A 26614-nucleotide genomic window follows, 5' to 3' on the forward strand; every position below is an offset into this window, starting at 1 on the left:
TGGATGGATGGATGGGTGGATGGACAATGGATGGATGGATTTATGGATGGGTGGATGGACAATGGATGGATGGGTGGATGGATGGGTGGATGGATGGATTTATGGATGGATGGATGGACGGTAGATGGATGGGTGGATGGATGGATGGATTTATGAATGGGTGGATGGACAATGGATGGATGGGTGGATGGACGGTAGATGGATGGATGAGTAACGTCTGGGGCAGCTGAGGGAGTCCTGTGTGGTGAGAGCTGGGTGTCTGGCATAGGGCAGGGAGAGCAGCCCCACAGTGTCCCTCAGAGCTAGGCTAGTGGAACCTAATGTGTCACCCATGAGATGGGCTTTGGCAGTAACTTTGCCTCCTTGGGTTTCAGAACTTTAAAATTAGAGGGATCTTAACAAATTCTTGTTTCCAGATTCGAATTTCACAGGCTTGTGAAGTACCAGAGATCATTTGAGGACCGAATTAGGATCGCCAAGTGTGGTTGCTTTTACTTTTTTTGTGGGAGAGTAAGACGTATAAAAAATAACTATCATAATTTCAGGAAAAAACATCTTAACAAACAAAAAGTTTATGTTTCTAGGGTACTTTGTGCTGAAGAAAGTTCACCTTTCACATTTCACCATGAAGTTGGCAACTGGCAACCATTAATTGAGCACTGACTGTGTTCTTAGCGGACAAGAAGGCTGCAGCCTCTGTTCTGGAGCTAACCTTCCTGCAGAGAGGTCACCCAGGAGGCCGTTTCAGCAGGGACCAGCAGGTCACCCTGCCTTGGGGCTGGCAGATCCTTGTATCACTGTTGAGGGAACTGGCCCAGACAGGACGAGGGGCACTCCTCTCTGCCCACAAGTGCCATGGGTCCTGCAGGCCCCCTCAGCCCCAGCATGCTCAGAGCAGGTCAGTGGCTGACCCACTGCTCACCCACAGCAGTGAATGCTGAGCCCAGACAGGGCCCGGGGAGAGGCTCTGCACCCCCAACAAGGAGTCCTGAGACTCCACCAGGTATTTCTGCTGGCTGCATCCTTGAGGTAGCTGGCCCACCTGTCCTCTCCTGGGGGAAGACTGTGGGGGCGCACAGTGACGAGAAGGAGAGGACATATGCTCCTGGGATGAGACTTAGGGGGTGCTGGAGGGGCCTTTCTGAGAAACACGTGTGATCTCCGGCAGCAGAAGCTCCTGGAAGGGGGCTGTGGTTCAGGTGTGACCCCTGATCAATGAAATGGAGTTCCTGGGACGTTCTGCCTGCCTGGGTGGACCCCTCTGGACACCCTGCAGGGAGGAGGGCTAGGGGCTGCCCCAGCAGCAGCCTCCCCGGGCAGCGTATCACGGCATACATATGTTGGGTCCCGGGCCATGTTCTTGGAGGGACACCTATTTCTCTAAAGGGTCCCCAGGTGATTCTGATGCAACCCTGGGCTGAACCCCCAGGCTCTATTACAGCCCAGGGCACCATGACTCACAGACCCCCCGCCCCTCCTCCAGATGGTGGCCAGACCCAGCAGACCTGTGGAAGCGGGCCCCCAAATGGTACCTGGGCAGGAGAGAGGAGGGAGCATGGGGAGGGGGAGGGGAGTCTCTGATACCACGTCCTTAAGATGGATGTATGGGGGTGGTAGCATGGAGGGCTTTGATAAATCCCCCATCCGAGGGACATCAGGGGATTAATATGGGGGGCCCTGACACCGCTTTCTTCAGAGGTACTCCGAGAGCTAATATGGGGGCTCAGATTCCTCTCCCCATCAGGAGGACACAGAGAGGCTAATATGGGGGGCTCTGAAATCTCCACATCAGAGGGACATGGGGGGCTATCTTGGGGGATCTCTGACATCCCCTCCTTCCTGCAATGGGCTGCAGACTTTCTGTCTGGCCCCTACACGAAGGCTGGCCCCTGGTCACCAGCGTTCGGGACTTAGGGGCCTGTCTCCAGTCGGCTAGTGGGAGGCAGAGACTTAGGCCCAGGGCAGGGTAGGGGGCGAGCTCCCCTGAGAGTTGCAGGTCCTGCCTATCAGAACCCTCTCTCGGCTGACCCGTGGCAGAGGAAGGGCTCTCCCTCAGCTGAGGCGCCCTGCGACCCCAAGCTGTCTCACCTCTGGGCAGTGCTGACCTTGGGGCAAGACCTCCATGGCACTGAGGTTGGTGCAGCCCACAGGTCTGCAGAAGGGGGTGCAGGGGGTGGAGGGCATGCTCTCCTGCATCATGGAGCCCCCCGTGGCATTGCCTGCAACCACAGTGCCCTGGCCAGGGCAGGGGTTCTCCCACCACCCCAGCACCTTGCAAGGAGGCTCGCTGAGCATGCCCTGCTGCGGCTTCCCTTCTGCCAGGTGTGGGGGTGCATCCCCCCTCCTACAGGCCAGCCCTGTCAGCCTGGACCCTTGCCGAGTCCTCCCGGTGCTCTGAGCAAACAGCATGCTCCTTTCCGCAGCTGCAGTGCCCACGGCTGGATGGGCCTTCCGGGGGCCTGGGCTCCTGGAGGTGCCAAGCCCCCAGGCTTCTCTCCGCTCCCAGCCGCTGCTCCTGGAGCATCACTACGAGCTCTCAGCGTGTGGCACCCCCGGCATACACCAGACCCAGACGACAAGGTGGCATCGCCCTCTGGGGCCTCCCAGGGCACTGCCCGCCTGGCAGGTGAGGGGCGGAGGGAGGGGGACACAGACGAGCAGGTCCTGCACCACCTGGGCAGGTGCAGAGGCCGGCAGATGCTCCCACCTCCCTCCCTCTGGCCAGTAAGAACAGGCGGTAAGTTGGCGCCTCCTCCACCCCCCGAGGCCCAAGACGCAGCGGCCAGACGGCCAGACGGCCAGGAGGACGGCCAGAGCCCTGGGCCAGCGGGTTCGGCCCCTCCGCCGACGCCCACCTTCCTCGGTCTGCAGCGGGCAGCGTCCGGGAGGGGCCGATGCGGCGGCATTCGTTAACCCCCGGCCGCGTCCCGCACAAAGGAGGAGCCACCTGAGAGCGGAATGCGGCCCGCGCCCCCTGCGGCCGCGGCCCCTGACACCGCCCGGCCGGCGGCGCGGCCGGCGTCCTGATTACCTGCTGGGGCTAATGAATCTGGCTTTGTGAGGCACTGTCACGCCGCGTTAGGCCCACAATGGCCCGCGATATTTTATATGAATTTCTCCCTCGTCGGCGATTAGGCCATAGCAAGCCCGTCCTAGCAACCGGGAGGTATGCGCGGCCCAGGGGCCGCCGGCGCGAGAGGGGCGCGCTATTCACACGCCGCAGCGCAGCTCTCCCGAGGGCGTGTGAATCGCCCCCAGCATTTCACTTTCCCTTGTGCTTAATCTTGTCCTCGTCGTGGGGACATTGTGTTCCGAGCCGGGCGCGGCGGGGTGTCGCCGGGGTCTCTCCTGGCCCCTCTACACCCCCCCGCTGGGCAGAGTTAATGATATACAGGGGAGGCCGTGGAGACCGGCCGAGCCCCCCAGCCACCGCGAACCGAAACACTTTCCGATGGGGGTCAGGGGTCGCAACCTGGATTCGGGACGCCGCTTCCCCCGGGGCCTGCATCTCCTCCCCGGCCCCTCCTGAGCCCTGCGGCTTGAGGCTTGGGCCGTCCTGGCCGGCCTGCCCCAGCCCCGAGCTTCTGCGCCGGCCGGGACACACAGGGCGGCAGGCAGACCACCCCCTGGAGCCCGGCCGCGGGGAGGGGCTCCTCCGGGAGGTGCCCGGGGGGAGATGTCTCCACCACCTCCTCCCCAGCGCAGGCCCTCAAGGAGACTGACCAAGGACAGCGGCAGGGGGCTGCGAAGGAAGGTCACCGTCTGGGGGAGGGCACACCCTTGCTGAAAACGTGATTGACACCTGTGGACGTCGCCCCAGAGGCTCAGGGAGTCCTGCAGTATGGACCAGGACTGATGCTGAGAGGGTCAGCCCCGGCCCCCATCTCAGCTGCCTAGCGGCTGAGGTCCAGGTGTAGACCCCCAGGCAAGGGCCAGCCCATCTCTCTGCATGGGCAGTGAAGCCCCCTCCCCATATACTGCCGGGGACACCTGCTCCCTGATTCAGAGGGGCAGGCCCAGCGTCCCCCTGGCCCTGAGACCCCAGGGTAGCCACTCTGACTGAGTGGACAGTGCAGGCTGGGGTGCTGGGGGGAGAGGCACGCTCCCCTCTTCCTGCAGTTACGTGCTGCCCAAAAGCCCACTGGCCTGGACCTGGGCCACGGTGACCACTGAGCTCCCTCAGGGGCACGTCCTGGCCGGACCTCCTCCAGGCTGGCAGTGGGCCTCAGTGGGCCTGTCTGCTGGGGCACTGAGCCCTGGGACCAGCCTTGCCTGCTCTGTGTCTTCCCCACCCCCTCCCTCACCTCCCTGGCGGTCAAGAGGAGGTGTTGGCCAGCTCTCGGGGAAAGCAGGCCCTTCAGGTGCCTGGGGGCCTGCCTGGAGGGACAGATAGCTGCCACACACTCAAAATTCTTCAAATGCTTTCTGCCCCAGGACGCAAGTTACACGGGGTCTGCTGCCTTCTGGAGCAAGGGCAAAGGGCAGTTCTTCCCAGCCTGGGCTCACTTCTAGCGCCCAACCCCACGCTCCGCTCTGGCGGCTTCCAGAGGTCCAGCTGCACGACCCAGCCCCCCACACACGTGCTCACACACACATGCACACGCTCGCACACGTCCACACGGGGCTGGGCCCCTCTCCTCAGCTGGCTGGGCGGCATTAAGCTCTGTTCAAGAGGCCGCCTCAGCAGGGGTGGCCAGGCGCCCCGTGGACCCTGCCACAAAGCCCGGGTGACCTCTGACACGATTAGGGTCGCCCTGACCCTAATCCAATCAGATTGATTACCACAGGCGCGGCCAGGCGGGCAGGCTGGGGCCTCCACAATGGCCTCCCAGAGCTGGCTTCTCTCTGGGGTACCTGGCGGGCTCCTTCCTCGAGGGCCATTCAGCTCTTTGGCCACAATGAATTCCGCCATTTCTCAGCCCTGCAGCAGGCAAGGGGGAGAGGGGGATTTCTCCTTCCATTAAAGCTAAGTGGTGAGGGCCTGGGGGCTGAGACCATTTTCATCCGGCAGAGGGGGGTTGGGGGTGGGGGAGGAGACACAGGGGAGTGGACGCGGGGAGGGTCTTGGGAGGGGACATGGAGGACATAGGTATAAATGGACATTTTGCAGGAGAGGGGCCAGGACACAGGCTTTCAAGGAACAAGGGGGTGCAGGGGAGGGTGGGAGCTCTCTGGGACCACAGCCCAGAAGCCAGGGGCTTGTCTGCTCCTTGGGTGCCTACCCCCTGGGCACAGGAGGGCCTGCTGTCCCAGCAGAGAGCTCTGCTCTCCTCCCAGAGCCCTGTCAGGTATTCCCAGCACCCCACAGAGCCCCACACAGGAGTCCCGGCCTGACCCCTGCACTGCTCCTCGGCGTCCTCACTTGCAACCCTAGCAGCAGTTGGTTGGATGGGGGTTAGGACTCAAGTTCCTGCCGTGTTAAAACACTTAGCACAGCCCCAGAAAGCACCATAAACATGTTTTAAAGAGAGAGAGAAAAACTTTTGAGATCCAGCTCAGGTGCCACCTCCCCTGGGAAGCCCAGCCATCTGCTCAGCACCTCCTTCTGAAACACCAGCTCTGTGCCAAGCACTCCTTGGCACTCCTCTAGCAGCTGCCTTCCGTTTGTGCTGCAGGAACACCTGCTGGGTGTGCCAGGGGACCCCAGCAGACCTGAGGGTACCCTGCAGGGCCTGGTGCTTGTCCCGGGAGACTGGTGGTGGGGACGGGGTCAGGAAACATGGGGCAGCTCTGGAGGCCTGGGCAGAGGGCTGAAAGATAAGATGGAGCTGGAGAGAATGAGGATTGCAGGGACGGAGCCAGTTTCAGAGTGTGGGGAGCAGTGAGGACGAGGTGCAGAGGCAGGTCGCTCTGGATGGGCAGGGAAGTCTGTACGCAGCAGCGATGTCTGAAGCAGGTGGGGAGTGGATAAGGCCCCAGGAGAGGGCCCAGGGAGGGGCTGGTGGTAATGCAGAAGGGCAGAGCGGCAGAGAGTGGGTGCAGAGGCCAAGGGCCCTTGGGGCCACCCCGACTGAGGAGCTTGCAGGCATGTCTGAGCATAACTGGAGAGTTGTGGGTTTGGCTCTGAGATGATGCAGCCCAATGTATGAACATATGGGGAAAGGATGGAACTTGTGGCCAGGGAGGGTGATGCTGCATCCCAGTGGGAATGATGGCTTACCCCAGAGGACTCCAAGGCAGGTCTGTGTATCCCAGGGGGGTGCATGGAAATGGGCCAGGGTCCTTGGACAGCATGGGTGGTTCCAAGGCATCCTCCCTTCCTCTCTGCCTGCACCCCTACAACCACCATCTCCCACTTGTCCCAGGAGGGGACCGCAGGCTTCCAGGCCATGTTGATAACAACTGGGTCATGGAGCTCTGTGCAAATCAGGTCATCATCCAACTCCTTGTTTTCCACAGAGTGAAAGGAGGACCCAACCGGGCCACGAGCTGACAGATTTTTAAAATTTTTGATAATAGATCATTATGTGATTTTTGTCACATATAACTCAGAAAAAAAACTCAAAGAATTGAGAGCCACGTTATATCAAAACTCTCTCATGTCACCAATTGATTGATATGAATGAAGATCCTCACACCTGGATCTTTAAAACTTAAGAACTGTATACCCAGTGGTGAAAGACTGAAAGCCATTTTTCAGATTAGGAGGAAATCAGGGGTGCTCATTCTGCTCACTGCCACCCAACATTGTGCCAGAGGCTTCAGCCAGGGCAAGGAGCAAGAAAAAAAAAGGGTATCCAGATTTGAGGGAAGAAGGAAAACTGTTCCTGTTAGCCAATGATATGAAAATCCTACGGAATGCACAAAACATCTCTCAGAACTGATAAACCTTCAGCAACATTACAGATGATGAGCTCGATATTAGAAACCAATCATACTTTTCTATGCACCAGCAATGAACAATCCAAAAGTGAGATTAAGGAAACAATTTCACTTACAACAGCATCAAGAAGAGTAAAATACTTTGGAATTAATTTAGCAAAGCAAGTGCAAGGTTTGTATGCTGAAAAGTGCCTGATGTCATTGAAATAAACTGAAGAAAGCCTAAATTCATGGAAAGACATCCCATGTTCATGGATTGGATGGCTTAATATCAAGATGGCAATATTCCCCAAGGTGATCTGCAGATTCAACACACTCCCTAAAAATGTGAGCTTCTGTTTTTGCAGAAACTGACAAGCTGATCCTAAAATCCATACAGAATGGCAAGGGGTCCTGGATAGTGAAGACAGTCTCGAAAAAACAGAACAAAGTTGGAGGATTCACACTTCTTGATTTCCAGCTGTACTGCAGAACAGGCAGAGAACAGACATGTGGACCATGGGGTAAAATAGAGCCCAGAAGTAAGCCCATGCTTCCTTTCCTGGCTTCCAGGTGGGCTCTGACCCCACCCGACATTGCCTCCCTCCACCACCCAGTTGGCAGCTGCTTCAGGTAGGTCAGGCTTCCGTCTCCTTCCTGAAATCCCTGACATTTCTTCTCACCTGGGGGGGGGCAGGAAGCATTCAGGGGTGTCTAGGGGCCAGCTGAATATGTCTCCTCAGGCCACAACACCACTGGCACAGCAGAGGACCTGTGTGGGTGGCAACCACACCATACTGGTGTGTTCACATGTGCACACACATCTGCACACACCTGCATGCACATGAATGTGTACGTTCATTCACACACATGTGCGCTCACAGATGCATACACACACATGCACGCATACCACACACATGCATGCACACACTCATGCACACATATGCATGTACCATACATGTACACCCACCCACCACATAAATGCACACATACATGCATGCACACCACACCACACCACACACACTTACAAATACACACACACACACAGGCCCTCACACAGCTGATGTACCACAGCATCCTGTGACCCTAACTCCTCCCACACACGGCAGCAGCTGTCCCCGTGGGGACTACCATGTAATTAGCCTTACCAGCAGCTCTGTGAAGTCAGCTGAGTGGCAATTAGTCTCCCATTTTATAGACAGGGACGCTGACACTCCAGGAAGCCAACTGACTCACCAGTCAAGGTCACATGGTGTGCTCCCCCTCCCTTCCTTACATGGCCTGTGGGCCTGAAGTAGGGGAGCCTCAGGCCCTTGCACAAAGGCAATCTGGCACCACCAACCCTCCCTGCAATGCTTGGTTGCACTCTCGGGACCCCTCCTCAGCTGTCTTCCCCTCCATGCACACTAGCGGTCCCAGGGCCCAGTGTATCTTCCTCCCAGACATCTCTTGTCCTTCCTTCCTCCGCATTCCAGAGGTAGCTGCACCAGTGCATGTTCCATCCTTCATGCTTGTCTCCCTTGGGGACCTCGATATGCCACTGAGGGGTGCAGTCTGGGTCCCCTACCTTAGAACCCAAGTGAGCCTTTGTAACTGCCTCCACTAACAGAATGTGTCTCTGTCTGGCCTCTAAGGCCAGTTTGGGCAAGATGGTATGGAGTGGCATCAGCAGAATGGCAGAGTGAGGAGCTCCAAGGGCCCATCCCTCCACAGAAACATGGAAAGAATGGGGCAGAAACTGTCAGAGCCAATGCTATCAGAGCCCTGGAAGGGACTTCAAGGTTTTTAGCAACCAAGCAAATGCTGAATCAAGGAAAAGGTGTCTCTGACAAGTTAGCAGAGCTTTGAGGCATTTTTACTTGGTCACAGCACCACCCTGCCTGGCACAGTGAAGTCTTGAGGTGGCAATGTGAATTGTTCCCATGTGGGTGGATGGTTCCAGAAGGAGCAGAGTGGAGGCTGCTCCTCAAGAATTTGTGTGTTTTGACCTGAAAAACTGATGCCTACCTCAGAACTCTCTCAGGGTAGAACAGTGGCTAAGCAGAGGATATTCCTGGAAAACACTGAAAATCAAATGAACAAGTGTTGCCGTATGGAGCAAAAAATTATAGTTGGGGCCAACAATAGACATGGTAATCATCTGGGGGAAAAAGGTTGGGGAGACTTGCTTTGGGGAATGAAGGGTTTGAAAAGCTGCTGTGTGTACCAGGAGAGTTAAAGCCATGTGCACACCAAGGGCAGAGAGCATGCTCAGGAGAGATTGTGGACTTCCATCCACAGCGGATCTTCAGGCTCAGTGCAGGCAGGAACCAAAGGCTAAGGCAGGGCTGTGAGCAGACAAGCTAATGTTGAAAGCCTGCACAACACAGACAATCTGCAAAGACCAGAGAAGTCTTCTTTCTTTGCTTTGTTTTCTTTTTTTTTTTTTCGCCTCCAAGACATTAAGGAAATTTTTGCCAAACCGCTAGCTGACCACAAGCTAAAAGACAAGTCATTAAACAAACAAGCAACTACAACCCACAGCAAGCACACCGAACTCTGAGGAGCGGAAAGAATTTGATTTCCTCAGTGACCATCTCATAATGATCATAAGGCACAGATTTCAACAAAAAATTACAAGGCATGCAAAGACACAAGGAAGTACAAGCCATTCACAGAAAATGGAAATTACCAGAAAGTATCCCAAGGAAGCACAAATATTGGATGTACCAGGCAAAGACTCTGAATCAACTGTCCTAAATATGCTCAAAGGGATAAAAGAAACCAAGAGAACAAAGTCTCAACAAAGACAGAATATCAGTGAAGAGATAGAAATTACAAAAAGCAACCAAATAGAAATTGTGGTGCTGACAAGTACGATAACTGAAACAGAATATTTGTTAGAGGTTTTCAACAGCACAACTGAGCAGCGGAAGAAAGAATCAGTGACCCTGAAGATAGTGCAATTGCAATTATGCAGTCTGAGGAGCAGAAAGAAAAAAGAATGAAGAAAAATGAACAGACCTGTGGGACACCATCAAATGTAGCAACAAACCCCACATTGTAGGAGAGGATAGAGAGAAATAGGCAGAAAGAATATTTGAAGAAATAATGGCCCCAAAGTTTCAAATTTGATAAAGGACTTGAAGTAATATTTCCAGGCAGCTCAACAAACTTCAAGTTGTATAAATATAGAGAGATCCACACTGAGACATATTTTAATTAACCATCTAAAGACAGAGACAAAGAGAATCTTTAAAACAGCGAGAGGCATCTTGTCAGGTACAAAGGGTTCTGCATGAGACTAACACACAATTTCTCATCAGAAACCAGAATCAGAAGGCAGTGGTGATATATATCAGGTACTGAAGGAAAACACTGTCAACTAAGAATTCTACATTTGGCAAGGCTATTCTTCCAAATGAAACATTGACCTAGATGAAATGGATACATTCCTAGACACACACAAATACCAGAACTGACTTAAGAAGAAATAGAACATCTGAACAGACCTATAACAAGTAATGAGATTGAACCAGTAACTTAAAACCTCCCAAGAAAGCAAAGCTTCACCAGTGGATCCTACCAAACAATTAAAGAAGAATCAACACCGATCCTCCTCAAGCTCTTACAAAAAGCAGAAGAGCAGGAAACATTTGCTAACTCATTCTCTGAGGCCAGTGTTGCCCTGATATCAAAGTCAGACAAAGACACTAAAGGGAAAGAGAACTACAGACCAATGTCCCTTGTAAATATTGATGCAGAAATCCTCAACAAAATGCTTGCAAACCAAATCCTCCAGCATGTTAAAGGGATTATTGACCATGACCAATGGGGATTTATCCCAAGAATGCAAGGGTGCTTCAGTGTAGAAAAATCAACCAATAATAACACATCATGTTAAGAGAATGAAGGAATAAAACCACATGGGCATCTTAATTGGAGCAGAAAAAGCATTTGATATAATCCAACATCCTTTCATGATACAAAAATTCAACAGATGAGGAATAGAAATGAATTTCCTCAACCTGATAAAGGGCCGTTATGGATAACCCACAGCAAACCTCTTACTTGATGGTGAAAGACTGAAATGTTTCTCCTTAAGATCAGGAAAAAGACAAGGGTGCCCACTCTCACCACTGCTACTCAACACAGAGCAATTAGGCAAGAAGAAGATATCAAAGGTATACAAATTGGACAGGAAGAATTAAAACTGTTACCATTCAGAGGTGACATGACCCTATACATAGAAAGTCCTAGGGAACCTACAAAAAACTTCTCAAAGCTACCAAAAAATTGAGCAAAGTTGCAGGATACAGGATCAAAACAAAAATTATTTGTGTTTTATATAGTAGCAATGAATAGTCCAAAAAGAAAAATAAGAGAACAATTCCATATACAATACCATCAAAAAGGAAAAAAATACTTAGAAATGCATTACTGAGGGAGGTACAAGACTTATACACTGAAAACTACAAAACGTTGCTGGAGGAAACCAAGGAGAACCTAAATAAACAGAAAGTCATCCCATGTTCATAGATTAGAAGGTTTATTATTGTTAATATGGCAATACTCCACTAAATAATCTACAGACTGAATGTAATGCCCATGAAAATCCCAAAAGCCTTTTTCACAGGCATGGAGAAGTTGATCCTAAAATTCATAATGGAATTACAAGGGACCCAAATTGTCAAAACAATCTTGTAAAAGAAAAACAGAATGGAGGATTTGATTGGCACTTCCTGACTTCAAAACATTCTACAGAGCTATAGCCATCAAAATAGTGTGGAATTGGCAAGAGGATAGTCATATAGAGCAAAGGAATGGAATTGAGTCAAGAAATAAATCCATACATCCATGGCCAGTTGATTTTTGACAATGGGACCAGGACCATTCAATGGGGAAAAAATAATCTGTTCAACAACAGATGGTGCTGGAATAACTGGATTTCCACATACAAAAGAATAAAGTTGGACCCCGACCTCACACCATACACAAAAATTTACTCCCTATAAATCAAAGATTAAATGTAAAAGATCAAACTATAAAACTCTTAGAAGAAAACATAAGTGTAAGTCTTTGTAACCTTAGATTAGGCAATGCTTACTTTGATATGACATTTCAATATATAAATTGGACTTCACCAAAATTTAAAACTTTTGTGCATTCTAGGACACTGTCACAACAATGAAAAGACCATCTATACAATGGGAGAAATTATTCGCAGATCATGGATCTGATAAAAATTCAGTGTCTAGAATATATAAACAGCTCTGACAACTCAACAACAAAAAGACAAGCAAGCACCCTTATTAAAAAACTGGGCAGGGGTACCTGGGTAGCACAGTAAACTGGGCATCCAACTCTTGGTTTTGGCTCAGGTCATGATCTCAGGGTCGTGGGATCGAGCCCAAGTTGGGCTCTGTGCTCTGTGCTTGAGATTCTCTCTCTCCCTCTGCCTCTCCCCTCCATGTGCTCTCTCTCTCAAATAAATAAGTAAATCTTTTAAAAAATTGGGCAAAGAATTTGAATAGATGCTTCTCCAAAGAAGATACAGATGACCAACAAGCCCATGAAAAGATGCTCAACATCATCAGCCATCAGAGACACGCAAATAAAAACCACAATGCGATACCCCTTCGCACCCCCTGGGCTGGATAAGGAAAGAGGCAGAAATAACGTGGTGGTGAGGATGTGGAGAAACTGGAACTCTCGCGCATTGCTCATGGGAATGTAAGATGGTGCAGCCCCTGTGGAAAACAGTGTGGTGTTTCCCCCAAATCGTATACAGAACAACTCCACTCCTAGAAATATATCCCAAAGATTTGAAAACAGGTATTCCAACAGATACTTGTACAAAAATGTCCATAGCAGCTCTGTTCACAATAGCCACAAGGTGGAAATAACCCAAATGACCATCAACGATGAATGCATAATAAAATGCAGCCGATCCACACAGTGGAATACTATTCACCCATGGGAAGGAAGGAAGTGCTGACCCATGGGGCGTGTGGACCGATCCTGAAAACATCATGCTGAGTTTGAAAGGAGCCTTTCTGCCTCCCCAGCCACCATATTGCAGAGGCCACTTTCAGGTGATCCTGCTGAGTGCAGCTTCGGCTGCCAGACGTGGGAAAGTGCGGGGACCAGCTGAGGCGCAGCCCTGCTGCCCTCTGATTCGCAGACGTTGGAACGCTCATCACATGGTTATTACTGTGCAAACCACTATCTTTGGTGAAAATTTGCTCTTCACCAAGAGTTAACCAATGCCCAACCCTCATCTTTTACCTCTTCCTAAAACAACTCCCTGGCCTCAGCACCCTGGATAACTCCTGAAGTGTGGCTCTGTCGGCGCCCACCCCTCCTCCCTTCCCTCTGTTAAAAAAAAAATTGTGTTTTCTCTCCAAGACCCCCCTGAAGGCCTGGTTCCTGTGGGAAGCCTTCTCCTTGGGGAAGGGGAAACAGGAGGAATCTCTGCGAGAAACTACCTCACTCCAAGCTCCAGGAAACCCCCAGAACGGGTGACATTGTGAGATGTGCAGAGAAATGAGGTCTGCACGGCAGGTCAACGTGCTGGAGATGCCGTTCCCAGGCGGAGCGCAGGGGAGACACGGAGGCAGATCAAGACAGAGCGGCTCCTGCCCGTGAAGGGGGCTGCTTGGCCCTGTGGCACCAACCGCCTGGCTTGCCGCCTCCACCCGAAGGCCGTGAAGGGCGCCCCACGTACCTTTGTCCAGCACAGGGCCGAAGATGGCCAGGCTGTTGTTGACGGTGGTACAGTTCCAGCGGCGCCCGCGGAACTGATGCTGGCACTCCTGGATGCTGATCTTGATGCCCTCCGCCACGCTGGGCATGATCTCCACGTAGTTTCGGCAGAAGCGCAGCTGCTTGGGGACCAGGCCGGGGATGCTGGCGCACAGGATGGGCTGAGTGCCCAGGGATGAGTACTGGGGCCCGACGGCCAGGGACCTGGGGAGGAGGAGACCGGTCAGCTGCGGGGGCGGTGCTCAGAGGAGGGAGTGACCCTGGCCAGACGGGGCACAGCAGCGGCCAAAACCCCCGGGGACATTCGCAGCACTGGGACCAGCCCGGAGCCAGCCAAGTCCGCACCCACAGGAGCAAGGGTGGACAGCTACTGTTTCCCCCGCCCCGGCCAGAAACTGAGCACAGTGCGCTGCTGATGGGGGCCGGCGCAGTCGCGGATGGGGGCCCAAACCAGGGCGCAGGGTCCTCCTGAGCTCAGGTTGGAGGACCGGCCCGAGTGGAAGGTGCGTGAGGGAACATCGCCCCTCACGCCTCCCACTCACCGCACGCACCGGCGACACTTAAAGTAAGTGAAACCAGAAACAAGGAGAGAGGTTTGGTTTCTCAGGCCCACCAGCCAACGTGGCCGTGGCTACCAAGGTGGTTGGTTAGAAATGCGACCTTCCGGTGCCTGTGGAGAGTTCTACTGGACCGCACCGGGCTGGGTGATGGGAGCGCTCTGTGATGGATGGGGGTGTTGGTTACACACGTGTTTGTGTGTCAAGACCCACCAAACCGTGTCCATTTTACTGTATGTAATTACACCTTGATTTCAAAGAAAAAGTGCCAGGTCCTTTTGCGGACATATAGGAAAGAGCTTCTACAATCAGATGGGTGACAAGTTGTAACACTTGCCCGCTCCCCCGGGTGACCCCGGATCCCACCGCCCCTGCACGCCCCCCCCCCCCCCCCCCGGGTGCCCCCGGATCCCGCCGCCCCTGCACGCCCCCGCCCGCTCCCCCCGCGACCCTGGATCCCGCCGCCCCTGCAGGCCGCAGCCCGCTCCGGGCACGCCCCCGCCCAGTGCCACCCGGGGTGGGTCTCGCACGCGCTCTCCCATCGCTCTCCTTCCTCTGGGCTGCTGGGTGCGCTGCGTCCCAGGCCCGGAGCGGAGATGCAGAGAAGCCCCCCAGCCTGGCAGGAAGGTCCCTGCGTATTTGGTGGCTTGATCTGGGGGTCTCCAGGCGGGAGGGCCTGGGTCTCCTTTGGGGAAGAAGCTGAGTCAATGACGGCTTCATTAGCCTCAGCTGAACCCCAGAGGCTCTTCTTGTGCCCTGGGAGGTTGACCACCCAGACAGAAGGAGGGACAGAGGCTTCTGGGTCCCTCAGCGGCCCACACAGCTGCGTTATGGCCGTGACCTCAGCTAAGTCCTACCTTGGGTCTAACCCAGTTCCATCCAGCTGTGGTCAGAGCCACGACAAGCTGGGAAGCACTGTCTGTCAGCGAGACAAACCTACCCTCGGGAGATACACAGGCGATGCTTTGACCCTTCGCTCCTCCTCCTTCCAAATCTTCAAGGCCGCCTTTCCTTGAGGCTCGAAGCCCACGCCCCTCAGCACCAGAGCTTCCTCATTGCGGTCCTGCTGGAGTCCGCTCTGTGGGCTCTCCGCGCATGCCCTGCAGGCCCTGCGCTGTCCGCGGTCCCTCCAGCGACCCAGGCTTTGTCCCCCTGGTCCCCGTGGCCGCGCCTAGTGCCCTGTTCCCCTGGTCCCGTGCAGGTCACCCTCCTGGCCTTCCCTCTGCGGCAGCGCTGCCTTACTTAGGAAGCCAGCTGGGGAGTGGGCAGTTTTCCCACCTCTGCCGTGCTCTCCTGGGCAAACCCACCAATGGCGTGTGTTTCCCCACATTCCTGGGCATGCCCGCACGTCCGCTGTGTCCTCGCCTTCCCCTCCTCCTGCTCAAGAACATCCCTTAACAGTTACAACCTGTCTCTCCCCAGGAGAGCACAGCATCTTGCAGCTGGGTGCCTGAGTCAAGCCTCCTTCCCGTGGGCAGTGGGCCCGTGTCCCGGATGGTCCGCACCTTCAGATGACGCTCCTGGCAGCGTGGGTCTCTCCCACATTTGAGCCCCAATATCTGACACCCCTCCCCCGGCACAGTCCCCCCACAGGTCCTGTCTGTCCTGACTCCAGTGCCTTGATGAGCCACACAAACCAGACATGACCTCGGGCAGACGCCGCAGGCCTCCTGGGCCCTGAGTGTGCCGCCCAGTACGGCCTGGGATGGGGGCGCTGGCTCATCCGTGATGGGCTTGTTCCCTGGCTGGTTCTTTCACTACTTGCAGACCATGCTGAGTGCCAGGTGCTGGGCCAGACCTGACTCTCCCCACACCTGCCCCCACCGTCCCGTGAACCCCGCAGTTTCCAGAGAGACCAGCTCTCTGCCTCACCTACTGGTGTGGTCTTGCTTCTCCAGAAACTGTGCTGTGGTCTGGGCCTTGCTCTCCTACCCTGGCCTGCAGGGACAGCTCTGAGTGGAGACCGCAGGGGCTGCCCCCGTGGGGAGCCCCGCATTTCCCAGTGGACCAGCCGAGCAGGTGGGTGGCAGGATGGGAGGGAAGCTGGGCACGTGGGCTACGCAAGGGCCGAGAGGCGGCATGCAGGCCGACATCAGGGTTCTCTGACCTCGGGGGCCAGTGGTGGAAGTGAGGCATCCAGCCTGAGAAGATGGGCCTGGCTGGGTCAGAGCACAGGGTGGGGGCAGAGAGGACGGGGGAGGCAATGGGGTGATGTGGGGAGACAGGCCGCATCTGTGGCTCTGGCTGGAGCCCCCACACAGAACCTGTAGTCAGCCCCATTCTCCTTCAGAACATCCTCGCGTGTGCTGCCAGGGCCAACGCCCCCACCCACCAGCGGCCCCTGTCACGGCCCCAGGGGCCACGGCCCGGGTCCGCACCAGGCTCACGTCAGGCTATCTCTGGGAGTAACCCTGGTAACCCCACCTCGCACATCCGCCCGGCACGAAGCCATGCCGTGGGCTTCTCGCCAAGTGCTCTGGGAGCACACGCCGTCCCAGGCCGCGGGCCCCCTCCCCACTCTGCATTCCCGGCTCTCACCCGAGACTGTCAGCAGGAGGGGTTGGTGACAGCCCCGCCCGTGAGTGGAGGGACCCAGGGGGAGGGTCCCCGAGAAGCAAGTGGCCAGGCGGCCTTGTGAGGGCAGGCGCTGGGGTGGGGTGGGCGGACTCCGGTTCAGGATCCTTCTGCATTCTCCTACGGCCTTTGCATACAGGAGTCCACCCCTGCCTCCCTCCCGGTGGCCTGGCTGGTCACTCGCCAGCCTCCTTTCTGCCTCCGACTGAGAAGGGGCTGCTATGGCCAGTCCTGGAGGCCACACCAGGCCAGGGAGGTGACCATGGGACCCAGGCTGACGGTTTTCAATCTGTGCACCTCCGAGCATCCAGGAGCCCCAGGAGTGGTGCCTTGGAGGCCAGCTGGTGGGGCGAGGCTGGGCACCAACTGTCCCAGTTTGTGCAGGACCGTAAGCTGGATGAGCTGGTCACCCCAGGTGAGGCTGCCCTGGCCGCTCTGGCTCCTCCACTCCGCGAACCGGGAGGCCTCACTGACGAGCCGGCCCGAGTGCTCAGGGGCATGAGCCTGGGAGATGAACAGATGGGCGGTTGGAGGGGGTGCTTAGCTGTGGGGTAACCAGGCAGAGGAGTTGTGGGCACACGGTGCTCCTGCCGGGGCCCTGCATCTGGTCTGACTGCAGGACGCTCTCGGGTGGAGCGCTGGGGGGGTCTCCCGTCATGGCTCCGGTGGCAGAATGCTTCCCTGGGGCCTGCTCTTCTGTTGTCTCCGCCTTGCCGCAGCCCAGGAGGGGGCGGAGAGTCCGCCCAGAAGGAAACCCACGCACTCGATCATTTCTCTCTTGCTTGAATGTGCTGGTTTGCTTGGAGACTCAGAAGGAGTGGGGAAAAAGACCAACTCTGTCAGTCCTGAGGTGCTGGCTCCCTGCCAGATGCCAGAGCCACGACTCATTCTGGGTGGGGGCTGGAAGGGGGGCAAAGTGCACCCCGGAGCCCCACACCTGCAGCACAGAGCACAGAGCCTGCCTCCTGGGGCCCCCCACCTCCCAGGTCGGAGCAGGGAAGAGCATCTCCTGCTGCCTGCCATCAGGCCTTCTTCACGCCCCCCAGCCACCCTCCAGGGGAAGCAGAGCGGGGACTTCCACGCTCCCCGCTGCTGGCAGCAGCCCGGTTCCGGGGTGCTGAGTCAGCTCCTGCCCGCCCCACCCCCAGCACCTCCACCTGGCCGGCCCTCCTCCCGGGCAGGCCCCGGCTCGCCACCTCCCGGAGCCGGGGAGCGAGGCCAGGGTGCCAGCCCAGATGCTGCCCCAGCTGTTCCAGCCTCCACCAACCCTTGCCGGGTTCTTCTCCCACCCACTCCGGACCCAATGCCTGATCCTCCTTGAATTCTTCCAGAGAAGTGTTCCAGAGCCAGGTGGCCAAGGGGGCCTGGGCACTGCGGACCCTGCCTGAGGAGGGTGGAGAGCTACAGCCGAGGGGGCCAGTGTCGTGGGTGAGGAGAGGTCGCCAGATTTGGCTTGGCCTCAAAGGCAAGATGGAGCCGTCAAAAAAACATTGAAGGTTCAAGTGGCGCTCCCTACCCTTATCGTGGTGATCATTTCGTAATGTATACACATATCAAATCATCACCACGTACACCTTAACCTCTCGCCATGATACATGTCAGTTATATCTCAATAAAGCGGGAGAAAAAGCCCAAACTGGACGTGCGCTATTCCCCCACACGCCCAGGATCCAAATTCCGAAAGAGAAGGTAGATACCCCGATCCATCAGCGCTGGGAAAACCACAGTCTGTAACTCCCTCCTCCCACAGCCTTCTGGGAGGAAGTGGGAGCGCTCAGGGTGAGGCCAGGGGCAGGACAGGAGGGTGGGGAGAGGCTCCAAGCAGAAGAGCAGGGGCTGCAGGGGCCTGTGGCCACCTCTGGGGAATGGTGATGCACTGGCCTGTCCAGGGGTCTCACCGGGGACTGGAGGCACTGAGTAGGAGAGGGGCGCCATTGTCCCTGTGCCCTACGTCTCCCCAAGTTCTCCGAGCCTGAAGCAGGCAACGGCACTGAGCGCTCGCTGGGCTCCTGAGTCATATCCGGGAACAAAGGCCATCCGGCGGAAAGACAGCCTATGGCCTACAGCAAGTCACCGGGGTGGTCTCCCCACCCCAAGATGTGAGCATGATGGGGTGGGTGCAGTGGGACCGGGGGCAAGCCCTCCCCAACCAAGCAGAGAAGAAACACACAGGACTGACACAGGGTTGCAGCAAAGCGCAAACACGTGAGGCCACGCTATGGCTAATCAGTGTCCCCGCTGTCTCCTGAGATGACCGTTCTGTGCTCTCTGCTGCTGACCACCCTCGTCCCCTCCGTCCTGGCAAACAAGGATGGCATGTCCCGGTCCTGGGCTCATGCCCCACCCTCGGAGCGCCGAGGCTGCTGGGGCGGGAGCTTCCCAGAGGGGACACAGGGCTCTGAACCCTGGGAAGCAGGCACCCCCAGACTGGCCCCGGGAGGCCCCACCCGGCCGCCGGCACCAGACTACAGGCCACGCTTGCTCGCGGTGTGGCAGACGTGAATCAGGGTCTCCATAGCCCCCGTGCGCTCTCCAAGCACAGCCTCTGCTGGGAGCAGAAGTCGGAGACCCGGGGCCCTGTGATGGGGAGGCCGCGTCCCCGGAGCGCGCAGCCGCAAGGCCCCCCAGTGCAAGCTGCCAAGGGTGACAGCGGGCGAGGTCGGGAGCACGCTCTTCCCCCAGGCTGGCTAACACTTGGAGACCCGAGTGGGGACCCCAGACGAGCCAGCCAGACTGCCACCCGCAGAGCGCGAGCGGGCCGGTGAGCGTGAGCCGCTGGAAGCCCGGCACGGTGGCCCCGGGTGCGCAGCGAAGACCCGCGTCCGGTCGGCTACTCGCCCTGCGAGCGGCTTAGACCCGGGACCGGCCCCCGCTGTGCAGCTCCAGCGGTGGACACGGCGCCCCCATCGCCAGCCGCCTTGGCCTTTGTGCTCGACTCTCGAGCTCCTCCCGCGGGCGTGCCGCCCCGCCCCCGCCCCCCCTCCCCCCCTCCCCTGCCCCCCTTACCGCCCCTCCCCCGGTGCCACCCCTCCCCTGTCTGCTGCCTATCCCTTGTGCAGGCTGGCTACTTCTCCCATCTAGGCTCCTGGCATCCCTCCTGCCTCTGCCTACCATTAGCCACTACCAGCCTCCCAGATGCCCCACCTGCCCTGCCAGGTCACCTGTGTGGCTGCGGGCTCAGCTGGCCCGCTCTGTCTGACTCCCTCTGACCCACACGACCTTGTGGATGGCGCCCCGGGACCTCCTGGACCAGGAATCTCGGCCCGTGTCCATGTGTTCATGTGGCAGGATGGCCTCCCAAGGGCCCCCTTCTCCGTATACTCTGCCGCCCTTAAGATGTATCGCATACTCTGTGGACCAAACAGCACTTAGGGACAAATGTCTCAGAAGCGTGGGCCGCCTCAGCAAACGCCACAGGCTGGGCGGCATTTAGTTCTCCTGATCTGGATGTTGGACGTCCAGGATCGAGCTGCCGGCAGATTTGGGGTCCAGCGAGGACCTCCTTCCTGGCTTGCAGACAGCCGCCTCCTTGAGATCCTCACGTATCGGTGTCACCCCTGGTCTCTCGTTCTTCTGATAGGGACACCACTCCCACTGGGGGGGCCCCCCTCCTAACACTGTCACAGTGGGGGTCAGGACTCCATACACGAGTCTGGGGGAACAGACATCAGCCTGTGACAAGCCCGATATGTGACATATCTATAAACAAAACTCAAGTGGCCAGCACTAACGACCCTGAGCACCACGAGCCTCCTGGGCCCCGTGTAGCCCCGTGTCCACTGCTGACTGGTCACTGAGGGTCAGCGTGAGTGACGGCCTGTGCCTGCCCCCGCCCGGCTGCGATAGAACACTTTGTGCCCCGGTTTTGCCCGCTGACACCCCAGGTGTCTCTCCGGAGGTGGCCAGAAGGGTGCTGCTGCTCGCTCCCAGGCCCCGCGGAGGTGAACTGGGGTTTCCCGCCCCGAACTGTGAGGGGGGCCACTGGACAGTTCACAGCATGGACCAGGCCTCACAAACCCTCAGGAGCCCACACTGAGCTTTGGGTTAATCCCCCAGTTGCCCCCTCAGCCTCACAGGGTTTACAGGTGTGCAAACGGTTCCAGACAGGGAAGGGAGGCGCCTAACTTAGGGCCGCTCCCTCGAGGGCTGGTGGCGTCCAGGTGACATGGGCTTGTAGCCCTTTGTCCCTCCGTCTGGGTCACGGTGAGGTCCCGACCCTTCTCACGGGCAGTGGGGGGGGTGTGTGTGCCATAGTCCCCTGAGCGGTGGTCCGCGGGTCTGGGGGGGCAGGGGCTGCCCCCACCCTTGCTGTGCCCACTTCCTTCACCCTGCACCTGGCGCCGTGATTCGGCCTGTGAGGAATTCAGTGCACTTCCCTGCAGAGCAGGGTGCCGTCCCAGAAGGCACCCACCCTTGCACTGGCCGCCAACACCCGGCTGCCCGGCTGGACGTCTTGCCCGATACCCGAAGGCCCCTCGAAACCAGAGCGCCCCACACTGAAGGCACCCACCCCCAGACACGGCACCCCTTCCCCCTCTGAGCGACCTTCTGCAGGGCTGTCCACACAGCAGAGGGGCCGACGCCCGAGAGCCAGGGTCAGCGGTCTCCCCCCGGGGCCTGGGAGGAGGTCCTCGACATGCGGACCACGTGCAGCGGAGAGGCGAAGTGCAAGCGGGACCTGACAGCTCTGCACGGCACTGCTGTCACCCCGGGAGATGTGTGGGTGACGTGAGTCCTGGGGAGACGGCGGGCTCGGTGTGCCTTCCAGGTGCCGGGGAACGCTACTGCTTCTCGGGAAGGGGGTGTGCCCTGCACCCAGAGCACACATGTGTGCAGTCTGGACAGTGGCCCCTTGACTGCAGTCCCAGCCTGTGGCTGGGGCCACGTGAACCACACCCGCCGCCCGCCAGCGCTAATGGTTTTCTCCCTCCCGTGGAGGGCAGCGCTGTCGGAAGGCCGGGCGCCCTGCCAGGCCGTCTTGCTCAGGGTGGAGCAGAGGTGCCGGCCAGAACACGCAGGGGAAGGAGGCGCCCAGGACCCAGCCTGGGCTGGTGGCCGTCACCCGCCGGGTTCCACCGTGCCTGCGCCGCAGCCAGGGCAGGGGGCTGGGGTGGTCCCTCCGGCCCCTCTGGGTACAGAGCCCCAGACGGAGGAGACACCTGTGAGCTGGGCCCCGCAGGTCTCAGCAGGGCGGCCGGCTCTTGGCTGTCTTTGGACCTGTTTGGTTTCCCTTGGGCAGCACATCGCAGCAGGCGTGGCGCGTCCGTGGGCTGTGGCCATGAGGGTCCCGGGGCCAGTGGCGGCTTCAGGCAGTTCTCAAGGACAGAGGGGCACTGTGCGCGGGGCCTCGGCTGGGCCTGAGCAGGGGGCAGGACGAGGGCCCCAGCTCGTGGGTCACTCGCTTTCCCTCCCGGCCTCAGTCTCCCCAGCTCTCCAGGGAGTGGGGGGGCCACACTCTACCCGAGGCTCCCTGACGGGAGCTGAGCCATGGCATGGCGGGTCCATCTGCACCTTGGTGTTGGCTGGGCCACTTCTCCAGGAAAGGCTCTGTGCCCCCAGCCCCGCTAGCCGCCTTCTCTAGGCCCCACGGAAGCTTGCCACCTCTTCTTGCATGGCCTTTTACTCCTAGGCCGCAAGGTGCTGCTCCCCCATCTTGTCCTTCGAGGGCACAGAGTTCCACGCAGGCCCCGGGGCAGCAGGGAGGTCGGGGCCCACACTCACCCTGGGGGTCTCTGCAGATGAGGGCCCCGGGCTGGTCCCATGGGTCAGCCCTTTGGGGACAATGTGTGAGGTCTCACGGAGACATGGGGTTCCCGTCCCCAGACCAGAGCCCTGAGTGTGGGGCTGGTTGGTGGCCCTGCTCAGGCTGCCCAGCAAGATGGGCGGGCTCTGTCCTCTCTGGACGGAGCTGGCCGTGTGGGAGCCCCACGGGGCCGAGGGCTCCAAGGGTGCCGACCTGCCTGGGTTCCCCCGGGGCTGCTTTCTCTCTCCGCCCTCCGGGGGGTGGGATCCGAGGGGCCCGGTGCCTCCATGCTCCTGCCCCTGGTGCCTGGAAGATCCCTCGCGGAGCTCGTGCACCCTGGGCCCTGGGAGGGCACGTGGAGGGGGAGCTGCAGGACCCTGGTCGTGCTGGGCCACCCCTCCCTGCCTGCAGCCCCCCAGCACCCCCGCGGCCCCGCCGGCTGAGCCGGGATTACTGACACATACTTTGAGCAAGTCCTGGCAGGCGGGCAGAGGCTCCTATGCCCGCGGCCATGCATTTGCCCGCTTCCCTGGGCGGCAGCGGCACGTTTCTTGGGGAAGGAATGTGGAAGCACCAAAGCGCGAGGCACCTCCCGGCTGTCACCTGGGAAGGCCGGGAGGGAGACTGAGGCAGCGCTGCCCAGTGTGTGCTGGGGACCCGGCCCCAGAGCTGGGAAGTCAGCCAGGGCGTGAGGGAACGCTCAGCCGTGTCCTCCCGTCCCGGGCACAGCCCACCCGGTAGCTTTCCGTGTTTCCCAGGAGAGGCTCCATCATTCATTCCCTGGGTCCACAGGGTCTCGCTGAGAAGCTGCAGGGCTGAAGGGTGGAGAGCGGGAAGGACAGACCCCTCGTGGGATTTCACAGCTGGGGACGCAGCTAGCTCTGCAAAGGGGCGGTCAGGGTGCCGGGGCCTCTGCAGGCTGTGCCTTCTCGGGCCTCTTCTCCTGCCCCCCATGACGGGCAGCTCACCACCTCGCGGCACCGTATGGGCATGACTGTCATCCTCAGGAAGCCGGCCCAGAGCCCACATCCGCCTCCTGAGGCTTCTCGATCCTTCAGCCAGGCTTAGAAGGGGCAGATGTGAAGTCTCCATGTGGCCATGTGTGGAGAGACGGTGGTCCCCGGGGGGGAGCCCCCACTCAGCTTGCCAGCCGATGTGAAGGTGCTTCTCGACCTAACAACTTGGGCTTGGGGGTTTTTTACATTTCCAGTCCCTTATTACGAAGTACATAACGATGCTGCATGAAAGAAGTACATGACGCCATGTCATCCCCAAGCGTCCCCTGTCTTCAGCTTGTGTCCCTGTTTCTTCGTGGACAACTGTGCCAGGACGGCTCTGGCCTGGGGACCACTTCCAGTGTGACGGGTCCTGTCATTGCCAGTGGGGTTTCCAGGCCCTGCTTTCCCCTGCTGGGACGATGGCAGCCGCCTGGGGGACAGGGCCCCTCCAGCCCTGCAGCTGGAGACCTGCAGGAGGACCCACCGCGGGAGGTGTGGCTTTACAGACCATTTCCTCCCTAATTGTGCTCCCCGTCTGGTCCTCCTGCCACAAAGCATTCTAGCAGGTTTATGCAAACGCCGCAGAAAGTCATCTTATAGAAGAGTGAGCCCAGTGAGGTGCAGGGAGGGGGCCTGGGAGAGACAGTCTTGAGTGGGCAGCCAGGCCCGGGGAGCGGAGGTGGGGGGAGGCAGGTGCGTTGTGCTCTGGAGGGACGGAGGGGGTGCCTGCCTGGCGGTTCTATAGAACCAGTCTCTGACCATGTCCTTGATACAAGGGTGGCTACTGGTGGCTCTGTTGGGGGGGGACCCTGCTCCCAGCACCCTGAGGTCCTACACCACCAGAGGGGTCCACCTGCGGTCTGGATTCCTCTGATCGTATGGCCTAGCGACTGTCCTCACCAGCCTCTGGCAAAGAGAGGCAGAGAGACAGATAGACACAGACACAGACAGGCAGGCAGAGGGAGCAGGGAGGTTGGAGCAGTGAGGGGCAGGGCTGCCCTGGGGAGGGGCGCAGGGGTGCAGACTCACCAGGGGCAGGGCAACTCAGGAGGGAAGTCTTGTGCGTGGGCCCTGCTCTCTGAGAAGCTCAGCCCTCAGGTCAGAGTCACGTGACAGGTAACCCCACAGCTCTCCCCTCCTCCTCACCCCACAAGGGCACCCCCTCCCTGGAATGCTCCTCGCTGGCCACGCCCTCTGAACTCGAGGTGCACCTGCACCCCAGAAGCAGTGGACACGTGTGGGGACCCATGTGGGGCCCGGAGGGGCAGCCGGGGGAGGACCATGCAGAAAGGAGGCTCTGGAGGGGGGGTACACTTGCGGCCGAGCTGGCCTTCCTGGGGGCAAGCAGGGCTTAGGGGCTCTTAGCTGGGAGTCCCCTGGCAGCGAGGATGTGTGTGGGGAGGCGGCTGGGGAGGGCCAGAACCAGGGAGCACTGCACTGGGAGCAGGTTCCAGGCTGTGCACCGGACCCAGGGGTGGCCTCGCAGGGGTATGTCCTGGGCCAGCCCAGGTACCGTCTGCGCCAGGGCACAGCCTCTGTGCTGGGGACCCCGGGTCCGGCGGCCACTGGTGAAGGGCCAGGCAGCTGCCGGCCACTGGGGCTGTAACCCCAGGGCAGTGAGGGTGTGGGGCGGATGGCTGTGGGCAGGCTGCCCAGAACGGGCAGGAACAGGTGGGAATGGGGCAGAGCAGCCTGGTGGGGGGGGGGCGAGGGGCCTGGTCTCCTGCTGGGGGCGGGGCAGAACAGCACCCAGGCTGGCCTGCAGGGCCCAGGCGAGGCCTCCAGGGTTACAAGATGCCCTCAGCCCAGCCTCAGATGCAGGAGGAGGGGGCCCAGAGCGCGCCTGGGAGCACCGGAGCCTCCTGGGTTCTGGTCCCAGTGTTCGGTGTGTCCTCTTGACCCTGCTGCCATCCTGTGTTCACAGGGGCCCTTCTGCGTTGCTGGAGCTCCCTGAGAGTCCTGCCTTCCCAGGGGAGAGGGGAGGGACCTGCCGCCACAGGAGGGGCCCCCAAGGCGCACTCTCAACATGTGGGTCTTGGGACCGTGTGTGTCTCTGCGGTTCGGCTGGAACCTACCCTGGCGCCCCGGGTGAGGGACGTTTCCACAGGCACAGAGGAGCGGGTGGCCCTTGGAATTCCTGCCGCCGCCCGCTCTCCTCTCCCTCCCCCCTCCCACCGGGAGCCACACCAACTTCAAAAGCCTGATTACTGCCGATCTGGGCTGTTTCCGCGCGTTCCCATCTTCCCGCAGGTGAGAAAGCCCCCTTACTTTCACTTTTATATGCACGGTGTGGGGAGAAGGGGGGGCAGCAGCTTCATCTGGGGCAGGGAGGATGAAACAGAACGACCAATTAGGGAGGCTGGGCGTGAAGGGGAGAAGTTATAAAGAGAGGGTCCCTCAGCCCCACTGGGGGGAGGGAGGGCAGGGAAAGGAGGGGCCACTGGGCGAGGCTCCGCCAGGTAGGGCGTGAACACGGAAAGGCTTTCCCCTGCTATGAAACCCGGAGTCTTTCTCTGTGAGCCCTCCTCTCTGCTCTGACCTGGCTCCCTTCCCTGTCCAGCTGGTCTGCGGGCAAACCAGCCGTCCCCAGGGAGCCCTGAGGTTGGGTCTGCCCGAGAGGCTTCTCCTCAGGAAACAGAATCAGGGAGTGGGGGTTCGTGGCACGCCTTCTCTCTGCGGCCAAAGGGCTGCTCTAGACTCTTCTTGGCTGGATTGCTGAGCGGAAGGGCCCCTCCCCACGGACCTGGAAAGGGCAGGGTTGCATCGGAGCATGTGCGGGTCCATTCAGAGGCAACTCATGTGGCCCAGGTGCAAAGGGGGGGTGCATACCTGTGTGTGTCTGTGGAGGGGGGAGTAGGTCAAGGCCAGGGAGCCTCAGGGCCAACAGGACAGAGATCCCAAGGTGTGGGGTAGCCAGGAGGCTGGTGGCAGGGCCCTTCCTTTCCGGAGTAGCGCGGGGGCGAAGGGCGCTTCCTCCTGCGCCCAGGAACGCGGCGGCGGTGGGTTCTAATTAGAAGCCTGCGCGGGAGCCGCGGGCCACGGGGCTCTCTCGGACGTGCCCCCACCCCCAGCTCCCCGCGGCCGGCGGGGCGGGCGTCAGTATCCCCGCGGCCGCAGGCGCTGCGGCCCCAGCCCGCGCTTCAAGGCGACAGGGCGCTGCAGGTTGGCGCGCGCCGGTGTGGGCCGCCCGGGTCCCC

General features: G+C 58.8%; 1 protein-coding gene across 1 annotated transcript in view; it reads right to left on the reverse strand.

Moving 5' to 3' along the window:
• WNT9A (Wnt family member 9A) overlaps positions 1-26614 on the reverse strand; it is a 48668-nt gene that overhangs the window by 20684 nt on the left and 1370 nt on the right. The window contains exon 2 of the mRNA XM_044917046.1: positions 13508-13749. Within this exon, the coding sequence (XP_044772981.1) occupies positions 13508-13749 (242 nt within the window). The remainder of the gene's footprint in view (positions 1-13507; positions 13750-26614) is intronic.

The sequence above is a fragment of the Neomonachus schauinslandi genome, chromosome 7, assembly GCF_002201575.2.
Source record: "Neomonachus schauinslandi chromosome 7, ASM220157v2, whole genome shotgun sequence".
NCBI classification, from domain to species: Eukaryota; Metazoa; Chordata; class Mammalia; order Carnivora; family Phocidae; genus Neomonachus; species Neomonachus schauinslandi.